At 37.4% G+C, this 25,046-nt stretch overlaps 2 protein-coding genes across 2 annotated transcripts; both read right to left on the bottom strand.

The window, feature by feature from the left end:
- Window positions 1–1,603: 1,603 nt before the first annotated feature.
- On the bottom strand, window positions 1,604–2,269 carry LOC145793457 (uncharacterized). Its single transcript, XM_082876287.1, has one exon. It carries the CDS (start codon window positions 2,267–2,269, stop codon window positions 1,604–1,606), a length of 666 nt encoding a protein of 221 aa, XP_082732413.1.
- A 3,064-nt stretch (window positions 2,270–5,333) lies between these two features.
- On the bottom strand, window positions 5,334–14,204 carry LOC114306520 (putative glucan 1,3-beta-glucosidase A). Its single transcript, XM_082874333.1, has 8 exons — window positions 13,955–14,204; window positions 13,564–13,683; window positions 13,281–13,475; window positions 10,322–10,480; window positions 9,494–9,663; window positions 8,661–8,807; window positions 6,567–6,919; window positions 5,334–5,712 (listed from the first exon to the last, which is right to left on the bottom strand). Exons 1-8 carry the CDS (start codon window positions 14,084–14,086, stop codon window positions 5,531–5,533), a joined length of 1,458 nt encoding a protein of 485 aa, XP_082730459.1. The 5' UTR covers window positions 14,087–14,204; the 3' UTR covers window positions 5,334–5,530.
- Window positions 14,205–25,046: the final 10,842 nt, after the last annotated feature.

The following is a 25,046-nucleotide window of genomic DNA, read 5'->3' as shown; positions in this document are numbered from 1 at the left end:
CCTGCAGTCTTGGAATAAGGCTACCAGTCTGACAACCTTTTTGACATAGGTTATCATTCTTTCGTCTCGGGCTACATGCTCGCATGTTGCCTGGTTCACAATAAGTTGGGAGTCACAGAAGACCACCACTTCGTCGACTTTCATTGTTGCTGCCAGCTTTAATCCTGCGATCAGTGCTTCATATTCTGCTTCATTGTTTGAGGCTTTAAGCCCTAGTCGGATAGATTGTTCTAGCATCAGCCTATCTGGCGATACTAGCACTACTCCTACCCCCGCTCCTTGACGGTTTGAACTCCCGTCAACAAACAGGCGGAAGGAGTCACCGATGTAAATGTCGCAGGGCTTGAGTCTCTCTTATTTCTTCTGCTCTGTTGTGGGGTTTTTTATTTCCAGCTGGGTCTCTTCTTGTTCTCCTGGACATCCTAAGTCGCGGCTCACTGGAGCCCGATGTAGGATGGCACCAGGTGTGAACTCAGCCACGAAGGCAGCCAAAATCTAGCATTTGATTATTGTTTTAGGTCTGAATTCTAAATCGTATTGGCCCAATACAACTGCCCATTTGGCCACCCTGTCTATTAAATCTCCTTGCTGTAATAGGGATTTCAAGGGGTGCTCAGTCAATACCACAATCTTATGGGCTTGGAAATAATGGTTCAACTTCCTGGAGGCCACAATCAAGGCCAATGTCAATTTCTCCAGGGGTAAATACCTGGTCTTTGCTCCTGTGAGGGTTTTACTCACATAATATACTGTTCTTTATTCTTCATTCTCTTCTCTGATTATCACTGCACTTACTGCGTGCTTTGAAACCGCCAAGTATAAGAATAGCTCCTCTCTAGATATCAGATTTGAGAGAACTCGAGCTGTGGTCAGGTATCTTTTTAAGTCAACCAAGGAGACTTCACATTCCTCTGTCCACAAGAAATCAGTGGCCTTTTTCAACAGACTGAAAAACGGTTTACACTTATCCAAACTTTTGCTTATGAATCTGTTCAGGGTTGCAGCTCTTCCAGTCAACATCTACACTTGTTTTGCTGACTCTGGCCTTTTCAAATCCAAGATGGCCTTGATTTGATCTAGGCTTGCCTCAATGCCCCTTCTGGTAACCAGGTATCCAAAGAACTTACCAAACCCTACTCCAAAATGCACATTTCAAAGCATTGAGTTGGAGCCGATATGTTCTAAGGATGTCGAACACTGCCTTCAAGTCGGCCAGATGACCCTTAGGTTCCTTGGTCTTCATGACCATGTTGTCGATATATACTTCCACTGTTTTGCCAATCTGATGTCTGAACATCTTGGTTACTCACTAACCTCTAGTATATTGCTCCTGTATTTTTCAAATCGAAAGGCATCACTCTATAGCAATACAGCCCTTTTGGAAGGGGTACATTGCTATCTGATAGTACCCCCTATAAGCGTCCAGGAAGCTCATCCTTTCATGTCCTGAAATGGTATCCACTAATTGATCGATCTTGGGGAGTGGAAAACTATCTTTAGGGCAAACCTTATTCAGGCTAGTATAGTCCACGCAGACCCTCCACTTCTCATTCTTCTTTTTTACAACCACGGTATTGGACAGCCAGGTAGGGTAGTTTACCTCTCAGATGGCTTTGGCCTCTAATAATTTGTCCACTTCCTCCTCTACTGCCTCCACATGAACCAACGCCGGCTTCCTCGCTCTCTGATTGATGGGTTTTGCCGACCTGTTTACGTTCAGTCTGCGGCATGTAACCTCAGGGTCAATGTTAGACGTTTCGTATGGCGTCCAGGCAAACATCTCTATGTTTGCTCGCAAAAATGCTTCTAACTCCCTCTCCTCTTCCTCGGCCAAACCTGAGCCACGGAGGAAAAAACGCTCTCCATCCCCTTGTTGAACCAGAATTTTCTTCAAGGCTTCCTCGCTTTTGTCGGTCGGCTCTTTGCTGGCGTCATCCAGGACCTCCATGTCCTCGTCCTTAATCTCTACGGTCTCTGCTGCCTCTCGCACGTTGCAAGTGGATTTCATTGCTGCCATGGAGCAATTTTTTGTCTGCACCTGATCCCCTTTGACCTCCTCAATTCCATGCTCTGTTGGAAACCATAACAGCTGGTGTAGTCTTAAGGAAACAGCCCTCATTGCGTGCAACCATGGCCTTCCTAAGATAACATTGTAAGAGGAGGGGGTGTTAATTACTGTGAACTCTGTGCTTACATTCTTGGTGCCGGCCTGCACCTCCAAACTTATTCCTCCCAGGGGCCGTATCAGCATTCCATTGAACCCGACCATTGGACTATTGGACTGCTTCAAATTATCTTAGTGAAGGCTGAGCTCCTTATAACATCTGACATACATAATGTCATAAGAGCTACCTTGGTCAACCAGAATGAGCCTAACCTGGCACTCTCTAATCTTCAAGGATATCACCAGAGCATCATTGTGTGGATGCTACACCATGTCTAAGTAGGCTTCAGTAAAAAAGACCATTGGTCCATGGTACTTGTCTGCCCTAGGCCTCTTTTGCTGGACCTGATACACATGTTATAAGTGTTTTACCCTTTGAGTCTCCCCACGTACCTCGTTCTCATTGACCTTCGAGTGAATCACATTAATCACTTGAGGCTACTTGCAGTTGTGGTGCTGGTGGAGGTGGTGCTGCCGGTGCCTGAAGCAGCCTTGCTTACTCTTCCCTTGTTCTGGCCTCATCTACCCGGTCCCTTAAGTGACCCTGTCTTACCAGGTCTTCACAATGTGTCTTTAGGGCTCTACATCCCTGAGTCAGGTGCACATCCTCATTGTGGTAGGCACAGTGCTTCCCCAGGCTTCTTCCCATAAATTCGCCAGGGATCTTCTTTGGTGCTCTATAGTAAGGCTGATTCCTAATCCTTTCCAGGACTTTGTAAATCGGGATCCGAAACACTGTGGTGACTGCCTGTGCAGCCCTCAGTCTCATTTCTTGTCTGTTAAAGTTTGTATTACCTCGGCCTCGTTTCGGCGAGCCATTCCTCTTTCCTTGCTTTGACGCCTTTGTTCCTGGCGTGTCTTCCTCTACTCTCCCATATTTCTCGATTCTGGCCATAAGTTCCTCCATACTTTTTGGCAGTGTCTTTGCCAACGACTTTCGAAGCAGACAGTCATCGTTCAGGCCGTTCTTAAAAGATACGACCGCCACCTCTTGGTTGCACCCTGGTATTCGGTTAAATACCTCATAATACCTTTTGGCATAAGCCCTGAGGCTTTCATCATCGCCAATTCTTAAAGCCATCAGCGAGTCTACCCTCAACAGGTGCAATTTGTTTGTAACAAAGCTGGATACAAACATCTCGGGTAAGCCTTTCTAACTTTTCACAATTCCTTTCGGCAACTTGTGAAATCAATCTCATGCAATTTTCCCAAAGAATGAGGGGAACACCTTGCAAAGCAACAACTCGTTCTCGGTATACAGTGCCATTGAGTTCAAATATAAGCCGACATGAAAGTTGGGATTCAGACTTATCATCGTATATCTAGAATCTCGACATGTGGAACCTTTTCGGGGCCTCAAACTTGTCCAATTCTATTGAGAACGACGTTCTCGGCTTGACCGGAGATGTTACCTCAGCATCTTGTCGCTTCCTCTGGAGGTAATCCCTCAAATCCTCCTTAGTCCGTCTAGGAGCTCGGCTATCAATGGATTTTAACCTTTTTGGTACGTTGCTCCCCGGTGTCGTTATTAGTCTTCTTGGACCTCCCTCCATTCATCGGGTCAAAACAAAGCTCCTTCCCTTGAATATGCCAATGTTTTTTGACGTAGGTTTCTTTGGCACAATGTGTCTTTTGAGACTTTCCTCTCATCGATTCTCCTCACCTGACCTCCCGTGAAGGCTGATGCGAATGCTCTCTTGTCCTGTCATGCTGAGGGACTGCAGGGATTGCTTTATGTCCCTCTTTCTGGGCATCGTGCTTGGCCGCTGGAATCGGCGTGTCCTCTAATGGGAATGGTGGCTACATGACGTTGTTCTGCATCATGAAATTGACAATCGATTGCAGGTCTGCCAATTTGTTTGCCATCCCCCTCATCTCGCCATCCCTCCTTAGGCATCTATCTTTCCATACCTGGAGGTCACTTTCATTGTAATACCTGCCCTAACACACTTTCTTTGGTACGTCTCCCTTTTAGTCGAAATCTTTTTCTCTGGGATTCTTATCTCGAGTTTCTTCGTTACAATTGTCATCTACGTTTGGATCGGCATTTTTACCACTTCCACTAGGGATGTCGCCCCCAATCTTTTCTTTCTACCCGTTGTTGGCCATCTATTCTCCTTTTGCTTCCCACAGATGGCGCCAAATTGTGGGTACTGATTTCCGACCACACTGCCAAACAGGGAACTCAGCTGGAGTGCACAGGTAGAATAAATTACTCCTGAACAACCTGTCACAGAAAGATAAGGCTCCAACGGTGGTTCGTCCACCAGGGGACACTCCGACGATCAAGTCAGTACTCAGTTTATCTCTCAAAGATAGCAAATAGTGCTTAACTCACAAAGCCAGAATACAAAAAACGTACCTTAGACCCACGAGGGTGCCTTATTTTTATAGCCAGCACTAACCTAATCACTGTAGAAGCCTAGTTTCAATGGACTCTAGCTCAATGCTTATCTGGGACTCTCAACTAGATAGAGATAAACTCCCTAAGAACTTTATCTTTATCCAGACTGAGATCCTCCCTCAATCTAGGACTCTTGTCCCTTATCCGCTTATCTCGGATTCCGATATCTCCGCAGATAACCTTGACTTATCCAAGATAACCTCAGCAACATGACCAATACACGTGACACCTCGACTGACACTCCGGTGCTACCTTGGCCACGTGTTATCATTCACAAAATATGCTGCCACAGGATTGATACTATAATTTTGCAAATGTCTATTGTCCTGTTTGGTGGAGTTTTTCCTAACTTAAAAGTTGATAATCAGAAAATAGAAGCTAAAAGTATCTCTGTCCCAACTTTCAAATAATTACTTTTTTTTAGCTTATTTAAGTTATTTTTGCCTAATAACCTATAAGCAGAAGTTGTACTAAATAATCTGATATAGACTCTCAAATCAAAATAAGCTATAATCACCCCTAAAACTTGTTACAAAAAGTCCCTATGTCAAGTTGCAAGGGACAATTATTTGAATGTATTTTTAGTGAGAGAATATGCTTTTCAAGTTCTAGTTCCGTCAACATATAGTGACGAAATGAAGAATAGTTTTATGCAATAACGAAAGTGGCAACACATGGAAAATGAAAAAGAAAGCTAAGGTAGTGAATTGGGGCAGAAGATCCGGCGTTAATAAGAATTTATCGACATTGTTTTAGAAAATTTGGGAAAGTTAAAGTTATACTTTTTTTTTTCTTTATTGATTTCATTAATTAAATAGCTGATTGGTCATTTTAATTTAGCAAACTACAAATATTATTTTTTTTCAAAAAACCTTACATTTTTTTTTTTTTTTTTTTTTTTTTTTTTTTTTTTTTTAAGGGTGGTTAAAATATTGAGAATTACAAGCAAGCAGTACTAAAATCTAGAGTTTGATATAACCATTCTGGATCATCCATTGAAGACTCCAATGGTTGTTGACATTCTTGAGGGTCCAATAAGCCCAGCCGAAGGTGGCCCGCCCATGCACTTGCAATTGGGCATCAGCAAACTTTTGGTAATCCTCTCTCGTGGCCCGACTTACCTTCCATTCTGCAACCCATTCCCCTGCAAATTCAAACAAAAGGTTCATTCATTTTCTAGTAAATGAAAAGACCAAACAAGTTCTATTGACAATTTGACATATACTGGTAACATTTACGAAAATGTTTACAGTTTATTTTTAGTAAAGGTGAACATAAAACATATTTGGTACGTATGTTTTAGAACTGTCTTTTTTTTAAAACAAGTGAAGAGGTTGGCTCAAAATGGTTGACGATGCTCGGAGATGATGATTGAAAGTGGTTATCAATTGCTGGAAATGCACCCTTGGAAGGGTGTTCCTGTCCGTTGGAGGGTGTTGGTGATGAGCAAGGATCCTCTAGAGTGATTTTTTCCTAAAGTTTCCTAGAGTGCTATATTGTGTGGTTGAGATTTACTGGCAAGTCACATCAATTTTTCTGATGTGACTTGTAAGTAAATCTCAACCACACAATATAGCACTCTAGGAAATTTTAGGAAAATTTCACTCTAGAGGATCCTTGGTGGTTGGTGATGGCCATGAATGGTTGCTGACAATCGAAGATGGTAACCGAACGTCAAAGGTGGTGACTAACAGCCAAAGTTGGTGAAAGGAGGTGGTTACTATTAGTGGGAGGAAGCTGTTAAAAGAATTTATAAAATGTTTATAAGTTTTTGAAAATGAAAATAGATATTAAACAAGTTTTTGTTTATAATTTATAAAAAAAATTTATAAATATAAATAAAAAAATAAAAAATAGAAAACTATAAACATAAAACATTATCAAACACGCTAGCAAATTTAAAAAAAAAAATTAAAAAAAAAATTGCATTAGAGCTGCATGAGTTTGATTGCCAAATATAATAACTGAAATTATACGAAAGAACATTAGGAACATTACCCACAAAAGTGAGAGGCCCATTTGATGTAGTAACCAGATTCAAATCAGCTGTTCGGTTGGTGTTGATGAAGTTGATGTTTTGTTGGACAGTCATGTTGTTAAAAACATCAGAGAAGAGGTTGTAGTAATGTACATCAATCACTGTCCTCTCTAAACCACTAGCAAGAGGAAAGAGTTCTTTAGGATCAGCTTGTCCTAACTGGTTTGACATAACCACATAAGCTGTTTTGGAGTACTTTCGAACAACTTCATAACCAGCTTTATAGTACTTGATTATGCTATCTAGTGATGCTCCAGGTGCTAAAGGCTCGTTGATCAGCTCAACAGCATAAAGGCTTGGGTTGTTAGCATATCTATAAGGTCATATAACAATCAAAAAACAATAATTTGTGTGAATTTGATTGGAGTTGATTTAACAATTATTTACATTAGTTTCAGTCAATTTAACTTTATTAAAAGAGATGTTAGTAGATTTTGGATCAAGTTGTTTGGACATGCGCAGTCCACCACTGATCTTATTTCGATGATTCAAACTATTCATTTTTAAACCATAACGTGTAGATCATCGACCAAAAGAATTAAGTTGATTCAATAACCATAGCCACATTATTTTATGTGTACTATATAAGCACACTTTTTATCTTCGTATCTTTTTTTGGTCACATCACCTCTCTATTTTTTGCATATCTTTTCGTAAAAAGTCAAGAAGTGCACTTATTTAGATCATCCCAAACAACCCCACGTAAAAAAATGAATGACAAATATTATTTGAAAATTAAATCATTTATTTTTTTAGAGACATACAATAAAGTAACGTAATTATAATTGTCGAATTGACCTTTTTTATTTTTATTTTTGTCGATAATAGATGAGACGTATAATAGACCTCACTAAGCCAAACAACATGGTCTAATCCATAGTGAACTGGAAAAAATCTAATTCTTATATCAAAAATATAATTTGATTGTATTTTTTTTCAAACTTTAATGAGGTGAATTTTGCCCCTTTTTCGCGTGTGTGTGAAAGTTAAATTGTTAGAGCAACTCCAATCGGACACATGATGAACATTAAAAAATAAAAATAGAAAAACAAAACAAAATTACATTCTAACATCGTGTTAAATTAGGCTTTTTTAAGAGTTAATTAAATAGTTTGCTCATTAAAAATAAGTTTACAAAAAAATTAATTTATTTGGCTTAATCTTAAAATTATTATTATTATTTTTTAATGTTTTTTAGAATGGTTAAAGTGTCCTTTTAGGTAACAAATAGGTTTGTTAACCAAGTTAGTTTTTTTTTTTTTTTTTTTTTAACAAAATGAATTTTTTAAACCAATAATTTGGTTTTTAAAGGAAATCTTATTTAACCATTGACTTCTTAAAATTTATTATATTGTCCCAAAAAAATACTATGTCATGTATTTTTTTATATAAGTAGAAATTACATTTTTTAACTTATAGTTTGACTCAAACATCAATCTGATATTTATTTCAATTTAAACAATGTAAACCCTAAGTTTTTATACATGTACTCCTTATGTAAGTGACATGTGTTAAAAATAATTTATTTTAATGTCTAATTTAAATGGAATGACTAAATTGAAAATGAAATTTGAAATTTAGTGTTAATATTGTTTAAATTGGAATAATGGAAAATAAAGTGCAATTTGAGTCAAATTAAATTCAATAAACTTAATAAATTAAAAACACCAACCAGTATATTATAAGCATTTTTTTTCAAAAAATACTTGCTATCAAATTTTATTTAATTTAAAGTTTGAATTAAGATAATAAATTGCAAATTTTAAAATATTAATTATTGGATTACAAAATTTTTAATTAATTTTAATTTAAAAGGTTGCGAATACATATGATTAGGTACACATGATCTTACCGTATGGTTGAAATTGAAATCATGCTAAAAAATAATATATGCACTGGAAAGTGTCTCGCGGTTATAATCTTCTGACACTATAACATGCGAAAATATGATATTAACATGATTAAAATAACATGATCAGTTGGAGATGCACTATTTCATACTTATAATGGCACAAAATGCAATATACGCAAAACATGTGATTGTATGCTTGTACCTGGCAGTTAAGAAGTCTATAACGTCAACTGTCTGTTGTATATTTTGGTCAAATAATCCCCATTCTTGAAATCCATCTCTATGCTCAAAACCATTTTGAGAACCTGGTGCAGCATGTAGGTCAATGATAACCTTAATGCCATAGTTTCTGCAAGCAAAATAACACCAAGTTATTAAACATATTTAAGTTTATTTTTTGTGAGAATAGAAAAAATAACATGTTCAGCACAAACATGTTTTCAAAAACTTATATTGAAAAAAAGTGAGGAGGTTGGCCGCGGCCAGAAGTGAATCTTGATGGGAGGTGATTACTAGTGGTCAAAGGTGAGTTGTGGCCTAAAAAGGCTGGGGGAACGAGAAATGAATGAAAATTTGTTTTCAAAGTAAGTGATTTTTTCAAACCAAAAATGATTTCATCAATTGAATTAAGATTTTTTTTATAAAATAAATTTTTTTAGTCAATACATTGACTTTTAAGCCACAATTGTTTGGAAACAGATTGTTTTAGTAACTTTTTGATATTTTCAAAAAAAAAAAGATGTAAAAAAGTAAAGAAAATTATGATTATAATGACTTTTTAGTTAAAATATTTAGTCCCCAAACGAATTGTTTGAGGTTAGTGAGGAATGCAAGTATTTGAGTGAAAAATCTATCTGCACTAGAATCTAAACATTTTAGGTTTGATTCTTTTTAGTATTGTGTTTGAATTTAATAATTTTCATTACACATTTAGTCTTATTGATACACATAATTTATCAATAACTATGTGCATCCAGATTTACTTTGCAGGATTTATTTTTTAAAAAATAAAAATAAAAGAAAAAAAGTACATACCTAGACCATAGGAAGGCATGGTCCAAGGCTTTCAAAGATCCCCCAATGTAAGGGTGTGGAGGTTTTGGATCACTGGCAATCCACCACCCTACTGGAATTCTCACTGCATTTATTCCATTCTTTGATATGAACTTGAAGTCTTCTTCAACTATGAATGTCCTCCAATGCTCCTGAAATCCATCAATTTTTCTTTTCATATAAAATATAAATTTTGATTTCGTTCATTTGTTTACTCAGTTCCAAAAATAAATATGGCTTCTTTGGGTGTGATTTGATTTCTTCTTTTTTGTTTTTCATATTTTTCAAAAGAAAAAACGAAAAGTTTAAAGAAAGAAAAAAAAAATTCACTTAGTGAGAAAGCAATTTTTTTACTTTTCCTAAAAGTTGTGCTGTTTGTGAAAAAGAAAAAGGAAAAAAATTGTGTTTTTGGAAAATGAAAAATGAAAAAACAACCAAACAAACTCTTAATTTCAACAATAAACTTTTGTTAATTGTATTTTAATCCTCATTCATAGCCCTTGATATTCAATTTCAATTCTATTTTAATATAGACATGGTTTGAATTCTCTCTGTTTCTTGCAAGAAACGGAGATATCCATCTCAAAGGATGCGAGAACAACGCATCATCAAAATCCTACTTTAATTTTCGATAAATTGCCATGCCATTATCAGTTTTAGTGGGTTTAATGTAAAGAATTATTAAGATTACTGTACAGTCCTTAATCATGAAATCAAAATCTCTCAACTACGTGAACCTATGATGTCCTTCAGTCAAATTCAATCAATTAGTGAAAAAAGAATAACTTGTAACTCGCTAGAGCATCTTACCCTCATAACTTGCGATGCCTTGAGTGGTCCATAGCCATGTGTTAATTGATACTCTCCTTGCAATCTCCTGCTTATTGTCATAATAAAAACAGATGGATCGCTATCTCCCCAGCCACCATCTCCTTTTGAATCAGCTGCCATACGTTCCTCTGTTTTTACCTAAAAATTCATAATATGAGAGAGTTTATGTTTTGCATTTTTAATGCTCATACATTGCATTAATATATTAAAAAATATATATTAAAAAAAGTGTTCAAAATTTGAGAATATGAAAGATTCATTTGAATCTAATAGAGTTAATCAAAACTATTATGTTTCATCAGTAGATAAAAGATTTAAATTTTAATATAGATAAAACTCCTCTTTCTCATAATACAGCCTTAACAATTCGTTTGGATTGGGTGATATAGGAAGAAAAGAAAAATAAAATGCATATCTCTCGATTCATATCACTTGTTTATTTTTTATAATTGTGTGTTTAGGTCAGTTTGTGCACACTTCAACTATATTGAATAACTAGAAATGAGATAAATTAAGTGAAATGAGAAAAAATAGAGAGAAACTCAATTATTTTATAACCTTCATTTTGAATCTCTCTAAAAGTGGAGATGTTGGAAGGAGACAAAAACAAAAACAAAAAACTAGTCGCTACTTTTTTTTTATAATACCGTAAATGTCCCTTTAGATATCAAAGAAATATAAATAAATAAAGGTTGTTTTGGTAATATAATATTAAATAGTTTCTTTTTTTTGTTTTATTTTGTTTTGTTTTTTGTTTTTGGTTTTTTGTCTGGAATGTACGTAATAACCAAACAAAATAAGAGAAATAATTATATTATCTTTTCTTATTATCTTTTCTCTCCTATTTATTCAAACAAAAGTCAGAAAAATGATAATTTCTTCTCTTATTTTCTTTTTTTTTTTTTCTAACTTATGCAATCACCTCTTGAGCCACGGTTTAGTTTGACGAATTAGTTAAGAGTGTCTAATTAGTGTCACACATGTCTGTCTAATTAGTGTCACGCATGTCTGTTGCCTGTTATGTAAGACAGTCGTAACAGTCGTGTAATACACTATCTACGTTGTACTTCCGACAAATGTGAAATACACTCTAAGAATATCAGTCTTTGTCTCTTAATCATACCATTCGTAAAAAAAAGTTCAATCTGGATCTTTTAAAATAATTTTGCGTAGAGTAATTTTATATGCTTTTTTGAATGGTTGAGATTTAATTACAAAAATGAGTGAGACCCCCCACTGGGAGTGACCCCACCACCTCCAGTGAATGCTGATTGGTCTAATTTTTTTTATTTTTTTTTTCGTCCTCCTCTCGTTGACCCCCACGTGTATGTAGGGAGGTGGGGGTCTGTATCACTTTTGATTTAATTATATAAAAGTTGAGGATACAATAATACTAAGTTGAGAGTACAATAATATTGATAATCACTTAAAAAAAATCTCAACCATAGAAAAATAATTTAAGATTGATTTAGGAAAAATCACTCTGAGATTTGTACTCAAAAATTTTACTTCATCATTTAGACAAATTACTAAGGGGTATTTTGGAAAGATAGTTAAAAATTACTTTTTAATTTTTTTAACTTTTTTGTGAAAGAAGAAAATGGGTTAAAAGGTGGAAAGTCATTTTTAACCCACTTCCTAAAATAGATTTAAATAGACAATGTAATATGAAACTATTTAATAATTATTCAAGAATGACACCGATGTATTTTATGATTTATTTTCTGTTAAGAGTCTACATAGAGAATGGCCCCGTTTGGTAGAGCTGTGGGAAAATGATTATAGCCTATACCTTAATAGCTTATAGCTTATAACTGTGAACATAAGCTGATTTTTGACTTATAAATTAAGTTTCTCCTCTCCTACTCAAAGAATAAGTTGATTTTTTACTTACAAAAAACTATAAGTTGTATTGTTAAGCTGAACCAAACACATCAAAATAGCTTAAATTAAGTTAAAAGTTGAAATAAGCTGAAAATAAGCTATACCAAACAGGGTCAATAGCTATTTAATAATTATTGGTTGAAAGACTCTCCCAACCACTAGGTGGTGGGCACGTGCGATGTGTGTGGCTATGTGACCATTTAAATTTAGGGCTCTGCTGGGGACCTCAGTGCCACATGGGGAGCTGCCATTGGCTAGAAAAAAAAAAACAAAAAAAAAATTTGGGGCCAATGAGAAGAGACCCCTAGCACCCCCATTGGGGGGTCTCATGCATTTTCCTTAAATTTAAAACAGAAAAAACCAAAACCCCAAAAAAAAAAGTTTTTGTTGGGATGTTGGTTGAATTTTTAATTTTTTAGCTTTTCGATTATTTTAATTTAGGATTAAAAGTTTTGTTTGAGATAGACTTTTTGACTTTTTTAATTTTTATGAGAGAAAAATAAAATAATTATGATTTTTAGATATGATATTTTATCCTATTAACTTTTTAACCTTTTTTTTAAAATTAAAATAATAATAATAATAATAAAAAACCCATGCTTAAGTGATCAAAGTGCCATTAAACGGCACGGCACACCACCACACTAAAAATTCTGTAACCCATCCTATGATTTTTGTCTCTCAAAGACGTTGGCCTCGATTAGGAAGTGGTTATTTTAGTAGGCTATTTTAGTTTTTGGCTATTTTAATAGGCTAAAATTTTTGTGTTTGGGAAGATGATTGGATTTTTTTGTGGTTGGATGTGATGCTTGTGAGAGAAAAAGTGAAATGATTATGGGTTTGATGTGATATTTTGTCTTATTGGCTATTTTAGCCTATTTTGTCTTTTTATGATTTTTAGCCTAAACTGAGCTATTTTTTTTTCTTCCCAAACACCCCATCAATTCCCCTCTACAAAATATACCTGGTTAAAAATGAATGGCATGCCTTAAACATTAATCTTTGAAAACAACAACAAATAAAACAAAAACAAAAAACAAAGAGGGGGATTAACCTGTAAGAAGAACCCATTGGGTGCCTTAATCCGAACCCGGCTCAAGTCATCAGAATTTCTAACAATCTGAAACGTTTCTGATGACGTGTTCGCGATGGCAACCACATCAATCCCATTTCCAGTTGTGTAATTTAGTCCCATAAACTGTTTGTTCAACACTCTAAACTGAAAGGTCGTCTCATTGATCCTCCACAACTTCACAAAACAAAAACAGATAAACAAAGTTGGTTTTTGATGATCAGAGACTCGTATAATTAAACAATTATTTTAATTGGTTTCTTACTTTGAATGTTTCCCAGCCTGAAGCAGAGGTCCTGTTGGCAACTATGATTGTTCCTCCACCCTGTTCGGCGCAAAGGTATTTTCCCACTGTTACTGATTTGAATTGCAGCTCAGTTCCATCCTAGTGAAATTTCAAAGTCAGTTTCAAAAAGTTGAGAAAAATGAATAACAATACATCAATAACATCAAAGATTATCATAATCAAACTATGGTTGTGTTTAATTTACAAAAAAAGAAAAGAAAAATGGAATGGAATGGAATAGTGGATAAAAATAAAAACTAATTTTTCGTCGCTTTTTCATTTTATCTTGCAAATACTGACTCCAATTCAAGATCGAAACACAGCATAGGTTCAAGATTAGAGAACATGTAAGAAGTATATGTTTACAAACCAAGAAATCTTTGTTGGGGATGCCATCAAAGAGAGATGGTTTGATCCATCCCTCTGTAACCAGCCAACCTCCAAGATTCACTGCTCTGATTTTGAAACTGGGAGTGACTCTCCCATTTGAAAGAGAAGGCATATAACAAAGAAAGAAACAAACGCTAGTAGTTGTCTTGTTGAGCTTGTTGCCATTTGATCCTTCTCAAATGTCACTCTCTTTCTCTCTCTTACTCTGTGTTGATTGTTAGTCTATATTAGTATGGGAATGGCTTCTGTCCAGTCCTTAATCGGACTGGACCGTACTGTTCGGTTCGTGGAGGTCCATCACGGGTCCCGTTTTGATAATCTGAACCGTTCAATGTGTAGAACTCGTCGAGTACTATATGTCTGTAAAAAATCACGTTGATCGGATATCGATAGCTATGTGATCAAAACAGATTTTTGTCAAACCGTTAATTATTCACCGTCCATTTTTTTTTATACAAAACTGATTTGATCACATAGCTATCGATATCTGATTAACATGATTTTTAATAATTATATAGTACTCGACGAGTTCTACACATTAAACGGTTCAGATTATCAAAACGGGACCCGTGGTGAGCCCCCACGGGCCCAACAGCACGGTCCAGTCTGATTAAGGACTGGACAAAAGCCATGCCCTATTAGTATATATATTAGCTATCAAACCTTTAATAATGTACCTTTAATAATGTTGTTTGGTTTGTGCTTTTGCTTTCGGTTCTTTCGGTTTGTAAGGTTCCTTTTGTTCTCCCTCTCCTCTATAAAGGAGAGAGCTCAATTGAACATTAAATACAACATCAATAGATTGAATATATCAATATAACATTCATATACACATTTTATTCTCTCTCTTTATTTCTTTATACATGAATCTAACATTGATGGGTCCCACATGCTATACACACACATATATGGAAAAAAAAGTACACTTTTTTGTAGAGAATTTTTTTTTTTTTTTTTTTTTTAAAGTACCTATTTTGAGGTGTGTACTATATGTTCCAATTATGATATTTGTAATCTTCGTTTATGATCTATCAGTGGTGATACATACCACTAATTTAGGAACACTAATGCCAGCTCATTATGCAAAAAAAAAAAAAAAAAAAAAAAAAAAACAAAGGCCAAATATTACATCAAGGTGGGACCCACAACAATGCCACCTCATTAGTGCAACTTTAGAGCTACTACTTTAGTGGTCCCAAACATTATTCATGATATATTGTGATATTAGTTATGATTGATTATGACTCATTATATGTTGGTATTAGTTTGAGGCGTGTACTGTGGGGGTGTTTGGTCTAGCTTAATTTGAAAAGATTATAACTTTTGGCTTCTAAAAAGCTAATACAAAGTGTTTGGTTAAGCTTAAGGCCAATAGCTTCAGCTTCCATAGATTTTTTTCGTACATAAAAAAGTCTAAAAGCAGAAATGGTTGGGAGCTGCTTCCACAAGTGGACTATGCAGAGGGAGATCCAAAATTATTTAAATGCCCTTCACTAATTTGAAGTATTAGCAAATTGCCACTATATAAACCACAAAGATCACTGTTCATTCTTTGAGAGAGAGACAGAGTGGCGATTTCCAACGCCAGAGGCGATTTCCATCGTGAGAGAGAGGCGATTTCCAGCGATATGAACTAGAGCTCTCTCTCTTTCTCTCCTCATTTCCCTCTCTCCGGCGTTGTTCTCTGGCTGTGCCGTGAAACCCATCGCGATCTAAAACCATCGTGATGCGAAACCCTAGCGCGACGATGAACGGCGTGGCCTTACCCCTTCTTCTCCTCTCTGGCGGCGTGATCGCAATCGCGATCAACCCTAGTTGTCTTTCTCTCTCGCTTCACTATCAACGACAAGCCTCTCTTCTCTCTCTCTCTCTCTCTCTCTCTCTCTTTGCGATCAACCCTAGCTCTCTCCGTGTTCACTCCGGTTTTGCAAAGGGCTACTGGCGGTAGGATGAGAAGAAAGAGCAGAACGGGGCGGCCGACGATGGCTAGGGCTACCGGCTGTATTTGTAACAATTTTTAATTGATATTAAATGATATTATTAATTAATGAATTAATAATTAAAAATTAAAAATAATCAATTTGTATTTGTGATGAATTAATAATAAATTTAAAAAACTTCACAATTTTTATATTATTAATTCATATTAATTGTAATGAATTACTAATAAATTAAAAAAAAAATAACAATTTTTATATTATTAATTTGTATTATAATGAAAAAAAAATAATCATAATTTTTAATTAATTGATGTTGTGCATTTTATTGTAATGAAAAAATAAATCACAATTTTTATATTAATTGGCATGTAATAAAAAAAAAAATGAAGAAAATGAAAGAGGTTAACAATTTTTATATCTAATAAGGGCAAAAAAGACATTACATAATAAAAAACTATTTTACAGTTTATTAAACAAACACTACACAACAATTTAAATCTATAATTTAATAGTTATACCAAACAGATTAACAGCTTCTGATTAAAGCTATAATGTATAATCTATTAAGTTATAAGTTCTAATCTGTTTTAACAACTGTACCAAATGCCCCCTATATGTTTCAATTATGATATTTGTGATTATTATTTTAATTATAACAAAAATTATATTTGTTAGGTTTTATTCTTGGCAATCCCGTTTGACAAAACTCCTTTCAGATGTATTTATTTTCGCACTTTTTATTTCAGTGAGGCTATGAGTTTATTAGATGCGAATCCAAACCCGAATCGAACCATGCAGAGAAGTTTGTGATGTTAATGCTTTCAAGATTGCCACTTCGCTGATTATTACGGGGGTCGAGCTGCCCGGTCAGCTCGCGGCCGAAGCAAAATGCAAAATTGCATTCAAAATTGCATGTCCGTCGTTGCTCGCTCGAGCCAAGGAATTCTCGCTCGAGCTAGGGCTTGCTTGCTCGAGCCAAGGAATGCGCGCTCGAGCCAAGGATTGCGTCCATACAAAAACCTGAAAGAGTGTATTCCTCGCTCGAGCCAAGGATCCGTCGCTCGAGCCAAGGCACTAGTAGAAATCATGAAAAATACACTGCTCGCTCGAGCCAGAAAAGCTTCGCTCGAGCGAACCTCAGAATCCGGATTTCTCAAGAAGTTTGTTTTCTTCCAAATCTAGGATTACTTTTAGTTCTCTATAAATACTTGGTTTTCTCCCAAAACTAGGTGATTGATTGAACTCCTCCAGATCTTCTTTTTGGTTCTTAAGGATTATATCTGGGGATATTTTGTTAGTTTTCTTTGATGTTTTATTGAGTATTCAACTCATGGTTTAAAGAGAGTACATCAAAGGTTGTGTTTTGTTCTACAAAAGAGAGAGTTGTTCTTCGGTGGATTCTGAAGAATTCGAGCCTGAAGCTTTGGTGGATTCTGGGGTGACTCATCGTAAAGACAATTCCGAGGTGAAGACGGGGTTGGAAGAGACACATAGAGGTTGGTTCAATTAGGCGTGGATTCGCTAGGTAATTGAGAGTATACCTGTGTAATTCCTTTAAATCTTCTTAGTGGATTGTTTTGTGGCTGTTGGCCGTGGTTTTTGATTACAGTTGGAGGTGTCCAATTGTGGTTTTTTCCACGTTAAATCGTTGTGTCTCTTTGTCTTGATTGTTTGATTGTAATTGTTATATTCTGCTTAAAATTGATACATAATCACAAATCTACATCTAAGGGATTTCTAGATTTTTCAATATTTAATTATACCTTATGTAATATTTAATTATTAGACATTAATTTTTTTAATTATGACAAAAAATTATTTAATTATAAATATCACAAATGTCATAACTTACCTACCATGTTCCTTTATGGCAAACCACTATGAGTGTAAGCCCATTACATGTGCAATTGAAAAGATCATAGTCTGTTATTTCTCTCTATATGTCAGTCTTTAGAACAAAGTATACTATTTTTAAATTTATGCTATGGTGATGCTCGTTTTTGTTTGGAATAAAAAGATTATAAAAATCATATTATTATGTGCGAGAATTAGGATCTGGGTGTTTACTCTGAGTAAAGGTTGGGCCTACTTTAGGTTCGTAAGATGATCTGAATTATTTGTTTTTTAAAAGCAACAATGATTCATCCCACTAAAAATATCACCACTAATAGCACTAATGCATTAAAAAAATAAAAAAATAATAAAAAAAATACAACTCCAAGACCAAAACATCACATCATTAATGGCGGGACCCACTACCACCTAATTAGTGGGAGCACTAATTAGTGCTCCCAAGCATTTTTCTTTTATAAGATATTGAATAAATTATTTTTATAAAAAATTATATTGATCGAATATCGGTAAATATATAATTAGATCATATTTGTCATTTTTTAATTTTTTTAAGACAAGTATGATTCAATCATGTAATTATCAATATCCAATTAATTTTAATTTTTACATAAAAACCTTATTCAAAAAACTTTACAAATTAAATAGTTCAAATCATCTCACTGGATTCAAAATATCCCCTACCTTTGCTCAGCGAGGTTGATATGCCATGGGCACAGTAAGCACTTATAAAAATTTAGAAAGTAGGTTAAAAGTTTGTTTTTCAATTTTTTTTATTTTTAAAAAAATATGTAAAAAAATAAATGATGTGATTAAAAAATTAAAAAATTAATACATTAACTTTTAACCTAACTGTCAAAAGAAACCAAGAGAAGCATTTGGATAGAAACATCGGCCAATTCGGAGTAGAAAGTTCTTTGTTGATCATCTGGACATGACATTATTCAACTCTTTGCCTAGGTTCAAAAACGGACTTCTACCTGAACAATTATATGGGTCAACTTTAATGGTAATATTTTTTTTTTTTTCTTTTCACCTCCTCAACTCAAATAATTATTAAATATAATAGGGATATTAATATTACCCGTTAATGAAAAATGTTACAATGAAAATTAGACCATTGAAACAGTAGCTGATAAAGGTTTTTACTAAATTCATCTGGATTTTTAATTGATTGGCAACACCATTATAATCTTAAACTCCATAAGAATATGTTCTTATAAGGAAAGCCTAATTTCAATGTTGGATTCAACGTTAGAAAATCTGTTAACGAGTTTTGTACGGGAAAGAAATAAACCTTCTCGTATAATCCTGTTGATCAAGTCTGCGCTCCTCCAAACGTCGTCGCTTTATCCCCTGAAAACACAAACGTGAGCTAGCCGGCGAGTGTGTGCCGGAAACCTCTCCGATGCCTAAGTCAGTAAGCTTGACCAATAGACGAAAGCTCTGTGTATTCAGAAAGCAAAATTGTGTTACCTCTCCAAAGGTGATGTTTGTGAGCTTTTATAGGTTTCGCGTGGCACAATCCTAGTAGGACTTTTACTTCTCCATGCAGAGTCCTCCTAGGATTCATGCTTCTGAAGGACAATGCTTATCCTTCAACACCCCCCTCACTGCTCAAACCAAGTGAGATGGTTTTTATCATGACCGAACTCCAATATAACCGAAGTAATTATGATCACGCCGAACCACAGAGTAGACCGAACCGTCCTAGTTCGGTTCTCCTTTTCACTACTCCTTATCTCAGTTCGTTATTTACAAAGAATGGCGTGGTTAGACCGAGCTACCGAGTAGCAAGGTTCTAATCGGTCTAACCACAATACGTCATGACCGAGCTAACTCTGAGACCGGTCTAACTTCAAAGCGTCTTCCAACCGGCCTAACTCTAAGTCGCTTCCGGACCGAAGTAACATTACATTTCTCTCGGGCTGGAGTAACTTTATACTTCTCTCGGGCCGGAGTAACTTTACGGCCTTTTTACTCAGCCCTTCGTATTGTGGGCCATAATGACCCATTGCCCAGCTCGGTCCAATTTTCACATAAATTACCCTCTCAATTGCCCCTTAATTCCATTTGCGCAACATGATAGGGATTACCTGTCTATCAGCCGAGCTAAAGTTTAAAGCCTTTCCAGCCGAGCTAAAACTCTTAAGCCTTTCCAGCCGAGCTAATTTCACTCCGGGCTCTGCTTGTCCGGTCAAAACGTCTCTTCAATCACAGCAACTGAATCGCTTCTTATCCCCAAGGACACGTGTCATGCTCTTATTTGGCTGAAGGCAGCTGTCCCGCCGTCTTCGTATCTCGTGTTTTTTGAACAGTTCCCGCCTTTGTCCCTTCTCTTTTCACAAAACAAACTCTTTCACTCTCTTTTGAATCACTAACACTACTATTCATTTCCTTCTCTCTCTCTTCGAGCCTCCATTGTTCTTCCAACTTTGCCACTGTGAAGCTCGTGTCCGTGGCTGCTTTCTACTTTCCTTTCCTTCCTCTTATCTTGGTAAGTAACACAAATCTGTTCTCTTTTTGTTTGTTTTCGTCCTTGTTCTGATTCATAGCATATTTGTTTGTGTTTTTGCAAAACACATTTTCTTGTTTTATCTTGCGCTTTCTAGGAAAAACTTCATAAGATCCTCATGAACTTCATGAAGAAATCCATAAAACAGTGTTTGATCCACAATTACCATATAATCGAACTAAAAAGTAGTTTGTAGTCAATGTCCTTCTATCAGACTTTAACCGAACTAGCACTCCATGTTGGTACCAGTAGTTTCAGTAAGTCAAAACCACCTCTTGATAGACCTTAGCCGAGGTAATCGAACTGAACTAAGTCCGAACATAGCATACTGAAACAGTATCTTTCGACCGAGCTAGGTCTTTGGGGCTAAGCCAGCTTTCTAAGTTTTTAGACTGAACTCAGAAAGCTGCCCCTAGAGGCTTAACCGATCTGACTGAGCCTTTTCTTTAACCGAAATAACGAATCACTTTGCCAAGACCGAGCTATCGAACCGCCTGCTTAATCCAAGCTACTAAGCATCTTGTTGAAACCGAGACAACCTGTAGCATCCCACACACCCGAAGTAGGACTCCTATTCTTGTTTTTATTTTGTAGCATGGTCCAATGACCTGTGCTTAACCCCTTTGTTTTCCACTTTGCAGACTTAGGTTGCCCAGGCACTCCACTGCGCGCCCAACCGAGCTACTGAGCACAATTTGGCGACCGAACTAATTTATCAATAACTTAAAAAATAAATGGGGAAGTATAGGTTTTTGGTAGAAACCCCTGGTGGCCTGGCCGAATTCCGAAGGGATTACAACATCCTTGACGACGTCCAGCTTATTCTGGCCGAACAAGATACCTTTCCACGGGGAAAACCGGGCTACGTGCCTTTCACCCTCCTATCAATAATAGAAACCGGACTAAGATTCCCCGTTCAACCTTTGATTTGTGAATTTCTAAGACAAACCCGAATATGCCCAACTCAGCTTTCCACCAATTCATACCGTATAATAATGGGTATAGCCGAACTAAACCGCTGAGCCGGTCTTAACCTCGGTCTAGCCGAAATATTCCACCAATACTCCATTGGTTCCAAGGATGACAGCTGGGTCTACTACCTTAGGATACGCCGTCGTAGAGAAAAAATAATAAAAGATACGCCGGATAAGGACTTAAACGATGATGACTTTTTTTGGGTGTCTGGCAATTTTGAAGACCAGCAAGCCCAGATCCCTGGCCGAAGTATAAACTGGAATAAAGGAGAACCTGGTATATTTACTTCAGTTATTGGCATGCTTTGCTTTATTTCGGTTACCTGCTCCTGAACCGAACTAACAGTTCGTCTTCTTTATGCGGATTCAGCCCATCTTCAATCTTTGTATAGTTACCCCAACCTGAACACGCTGCGTGCCGCACTACGCTTTTCAGAAAGAAGTTGGGCCAAACTTCTTAATTTCGAGCCGACATACCGTTACAGCGGTCGCCGAAAGGCTAGAGTAACAGATTTTCTGCTTGAGGATGCCCCAGAACCGGACCCAACTTTGCCCCAAATTAGACTAATCCCACTAACCGCTGAAGACGAAATGGCCAAGAGAAACAGAGTCAGGGCCCTCTTGACCGAGACCAACAGACCCGAAGTACCGCCACCAAGCCAAACGCAACCGGCCGTTGTGGCCCTTCCTTCTCAACAGCCTTCTTCATCACGTCCATCCAAGCGCGCCCGGTCTACCCCAACCGAGCAGCGTCTAGCGGATGAGGACGAAACCACCCCTCCACCGAGCCACCCAACTATTCCACAATCGGAGCCTTCCGACCGGGCTGCCAACTCCAAGTGGGCACCGAAGCTAAAATTTCAGAACCAAGATATCCAAGATACTGATTCGGTGGTTGCTGAGAAGGATCACTTGATGACATTCAACCTTGCTAGAAGTGTTTGCCTTCCAGCAGACATGGAACACCACCAGAACCTGACCGAGCTAAGGGCCATCCGATCAGCCACCAAATCCATGATCCTGGTAAGATGCCCTTCGTCTCTCAAATTTTTCAAACTTTCAGTTCGGTTTTGTCATTGACTTCTTTCCATTCATTTCAGTCTCTTCAGAAAAGCCAAATTGCCCATCAAAAGGTATTGGAGCTTAGGAAATGGCAAGGCAGGCCATGGCAGAGGTGGAAGAAAGAAAAACCGAACTGAAGGAGTCACAACAAAAAATTACCGAGCTAGAGGCCGAGGTAGCTCGTCTAACCGGACTAGTTACTTCGGCTGAAGCTGACAAACAGAAGGCGTTGATCGTGATGAAAGATAAGTACCTTCGTGAGCTGGTCAAGCTCGAAGGGAAAAAGGACGCCGAAATCGCTGAACTGAAGAAGAAGGTGGATGATGCCAACACCGAAGGTTTCAAAGAGGCGGATGGCCTCTACATTCCACAATGTGAGGGAGCGAAGGACTTATTTTTCAAGTGCAGCTGGAGAAGTGCTGTGGAGCAGCTCGGCTGTGGGCCCGAAACCGAGGTCTACAATGCTCCTCAGTATTTCATTCCGGCCTCACTAGCGGAGTATGCTGCTTCTGTCCAACAACAATTTTTGCAAGGTTCAGATGATGAAGATGAAGAAAATGAGCCAACTGTTACTCTGGTAGTCAACGAGCAAGGCAACGATCAACCAGCTCGGTTGGAGCCAACGTTTGAAGACCTAACTGTTGAGCCGCCGACTGACACCGTGCTGCCAGTTGCTATTGAGACTGATCTTCCATCTGCAACCGGTGTTCTGGTTGATATTGAAGCCGATTTTGAAGACCTTTTTAATTAATTTGTATGTTTTTTCTTTTTCTTCTACTTATAACCGGGCTATGACCCCCCCTTGTAATCGCTTTAAACTTGATTAATGAGAATGATTTGCTTTTGTGCCAACTGTTATCTCGGTTTAAATTCTTGTTTGAGCTTGATTTCTAATAGTAGAGTGGCCGAGATAGTTTATTCCGGTCTTGGCTGAGCAATCTGACTGGACTTACTAGCCAACCACTCTTTAGCCGATGTCCGCACTTCGGCTAAAGAGTACCAAGAGTTGGTTTAATCCAGCCAACCACTCTTTAGCCAATATCCTTACTTCGGCTAAAGAGTACCAAGAGTTGGTTTTATCCAGCCAACCACTCTTTAGCCGATATCCTTACTTCGGCTAAAGAGTACCAAGAGTTGGTTTTATCCAGCCAACCACTCTTTAGCCGATGTCCTTACTTCGGCTAAAGAGTACTAAGAGTTGGTTTTATCCAGCCAACCTTTAGATTGGTTTTTCCAGCCAACCTAAAGTAAAATATTTGGTTATTCCGACCAAACGTCCTGCAGCCTGGATCCTTATCCTGGGCTTAGGAAGGGTGTTGGTTTAATCCAGCCAACCACTCTTTAGCCGATGTCCTTACTTCGGCTAAAGAGTACTAAGATTTGGTTTTATCCAGCCAACCTTTAGATTGGTTTTTCTAGCCAACCTAAAGTAAAATGTTTGGTTATTCCGTCCAAACGTCCTACAGCCTGGATTCTTATCTTGGGCTTAGGAAGGGTGTTGGTTTAATCCAGCCAACCTAAAGTAAAATGTTTGGTTATTCCGACCAAACGTCCTGCAGCCTGGATCCTTATCCTGGGCTTAGGAAGGGTGTTGGTTTAATCCAGCCAACCTTACTTTTGATGTCCCTAACTCACTAATACAATCTTATATAAAAAACAATTATGCTGAAAAGAATTGACTTTGTTTTATTAAGAGAAAGAAAAATTACACACACTCGTAAAAAAAGCTAAAAATAAAATAGTTTGAGATTGGCAGTGTTCCATGGCCTTGGAATGGCTTTGCCGTCCTCATCTTCCAGGTGGTATGCCCCTTTGCCAGCTAATCCGACCACTTTATAAGGTCCTTCCCAATTAGGCCCTAACTTGCCATCTCCTGGTATCAAGGTGTTTCCTATTACTTTGCGCAGTACCCAATCGCCGATCTTGAATTGTCTTGGATGTACTGTCTTGTTGTATTTCCTGGATAACTCTTGTTGATATGAGGTAATGTGAGCTAGTGCTCTTTCTCTTCTTTCTTCTGCAAGGTCGAGTTCTAATGTTATGGCTTCGTCGTTTAAGTCTGGATCGAAATTTTCGCTTCGAATTGTGGGGAGGCCAACTTCTAGTGGGATTACTGCTTCCATACCGTAGGCTAAGGAAAATGGTGTTTCTCCTGTTGACCGCCGAGGTGTGGTGCGGTAAGCCCATAAAACATGAGGAAGCTTTTCCGCCCATTTGCCTTTGGCTTTCTCCAACCTTTTCTTCAACCCATCCAAGACTACCTTGTTTGAAGCTTCTGCCTGTCCATTTGCTTGGGGATATGCCGGTGTAAAATTATAGAACTCTATCTTGTACTCTTCACAAAAGCCTTTGAAGATTCTGCCGTCGAACTGAGTGCCGTTGTCTGAGATTAGGGCTTTTGGTATGCCAAACCGAGTGATGATATTCTGCCAGACGAACTTCTTTACATCTTTTTCCTTGATTGACGCCAATGCTTCTGCTTCCACCCACTTTGTGAAGTAGTCCATTGCTGCGAGAAAAAACTTCCTGTTTTCGGGTGCTGTCGGAAGTGGTCCTACTATGTCCAAGCCCCACATTGCAAAGGGCCATGGGCTGGTCAATGGTAGGAGTTCTCTGGCCGGCTGATGTATTTGATGTGCGAACTTCTGACATTTCTCGCACTTTTTCACATATTTCTCGGAGTCTGCCTGCATGTATGGCCACTAGTATCCTTGCGAAATGGCCCTGTAA

The sequence above is a fragment of the Camellia sinensis genome, chromosome 6, assembly GCF_055761805.1.
Source record: "Camellia sinensis isolate YWXY chromosome 6, ASM5576180v1, whole genome shotgun sequence".
NCBI classification, from domain to species: Eukaryota; Viridiplantae; Streptophyta; class Magnoliopsida; order Ericales; family Theaceae; genus Camellia; species Camellia sinensis.
Note: the sequence above shows the minus strand (reverse complement) of the source record. Positions and strands in the feature narration are given on the sequence as shown.

Coding starts and splice junctions, on each gene's coding strand:
- LOC145793457 (XM_082876287.1), bottom strand. CDS start 2,269: ATGGTCGGGTTCAATGGAATGCTGATACGGCCCCTGGGAGGAATAAGT.
- LOC114306520 (XM_082874333.1), bottom strand. CDS start 14,086: ATGCCTTCTCTTTCAAATGGGAGAGTCACTCCCAGTTTCAAAATCAGA. Junction 13,476..13,563: donor CAGGCTGGGAAACATTCAAA/GTAAGAAACCAA, acceptor TGTTTTGTGAAG/TTGTGGAGGATCAATGAGAC. Junction 9,664..10,321: donor AGGCATCGCAAGTTATGAGG/GTAAGATGCTCT, acceptor GATGGATTTCAG/GAGCATTGGAGGACATTCAT.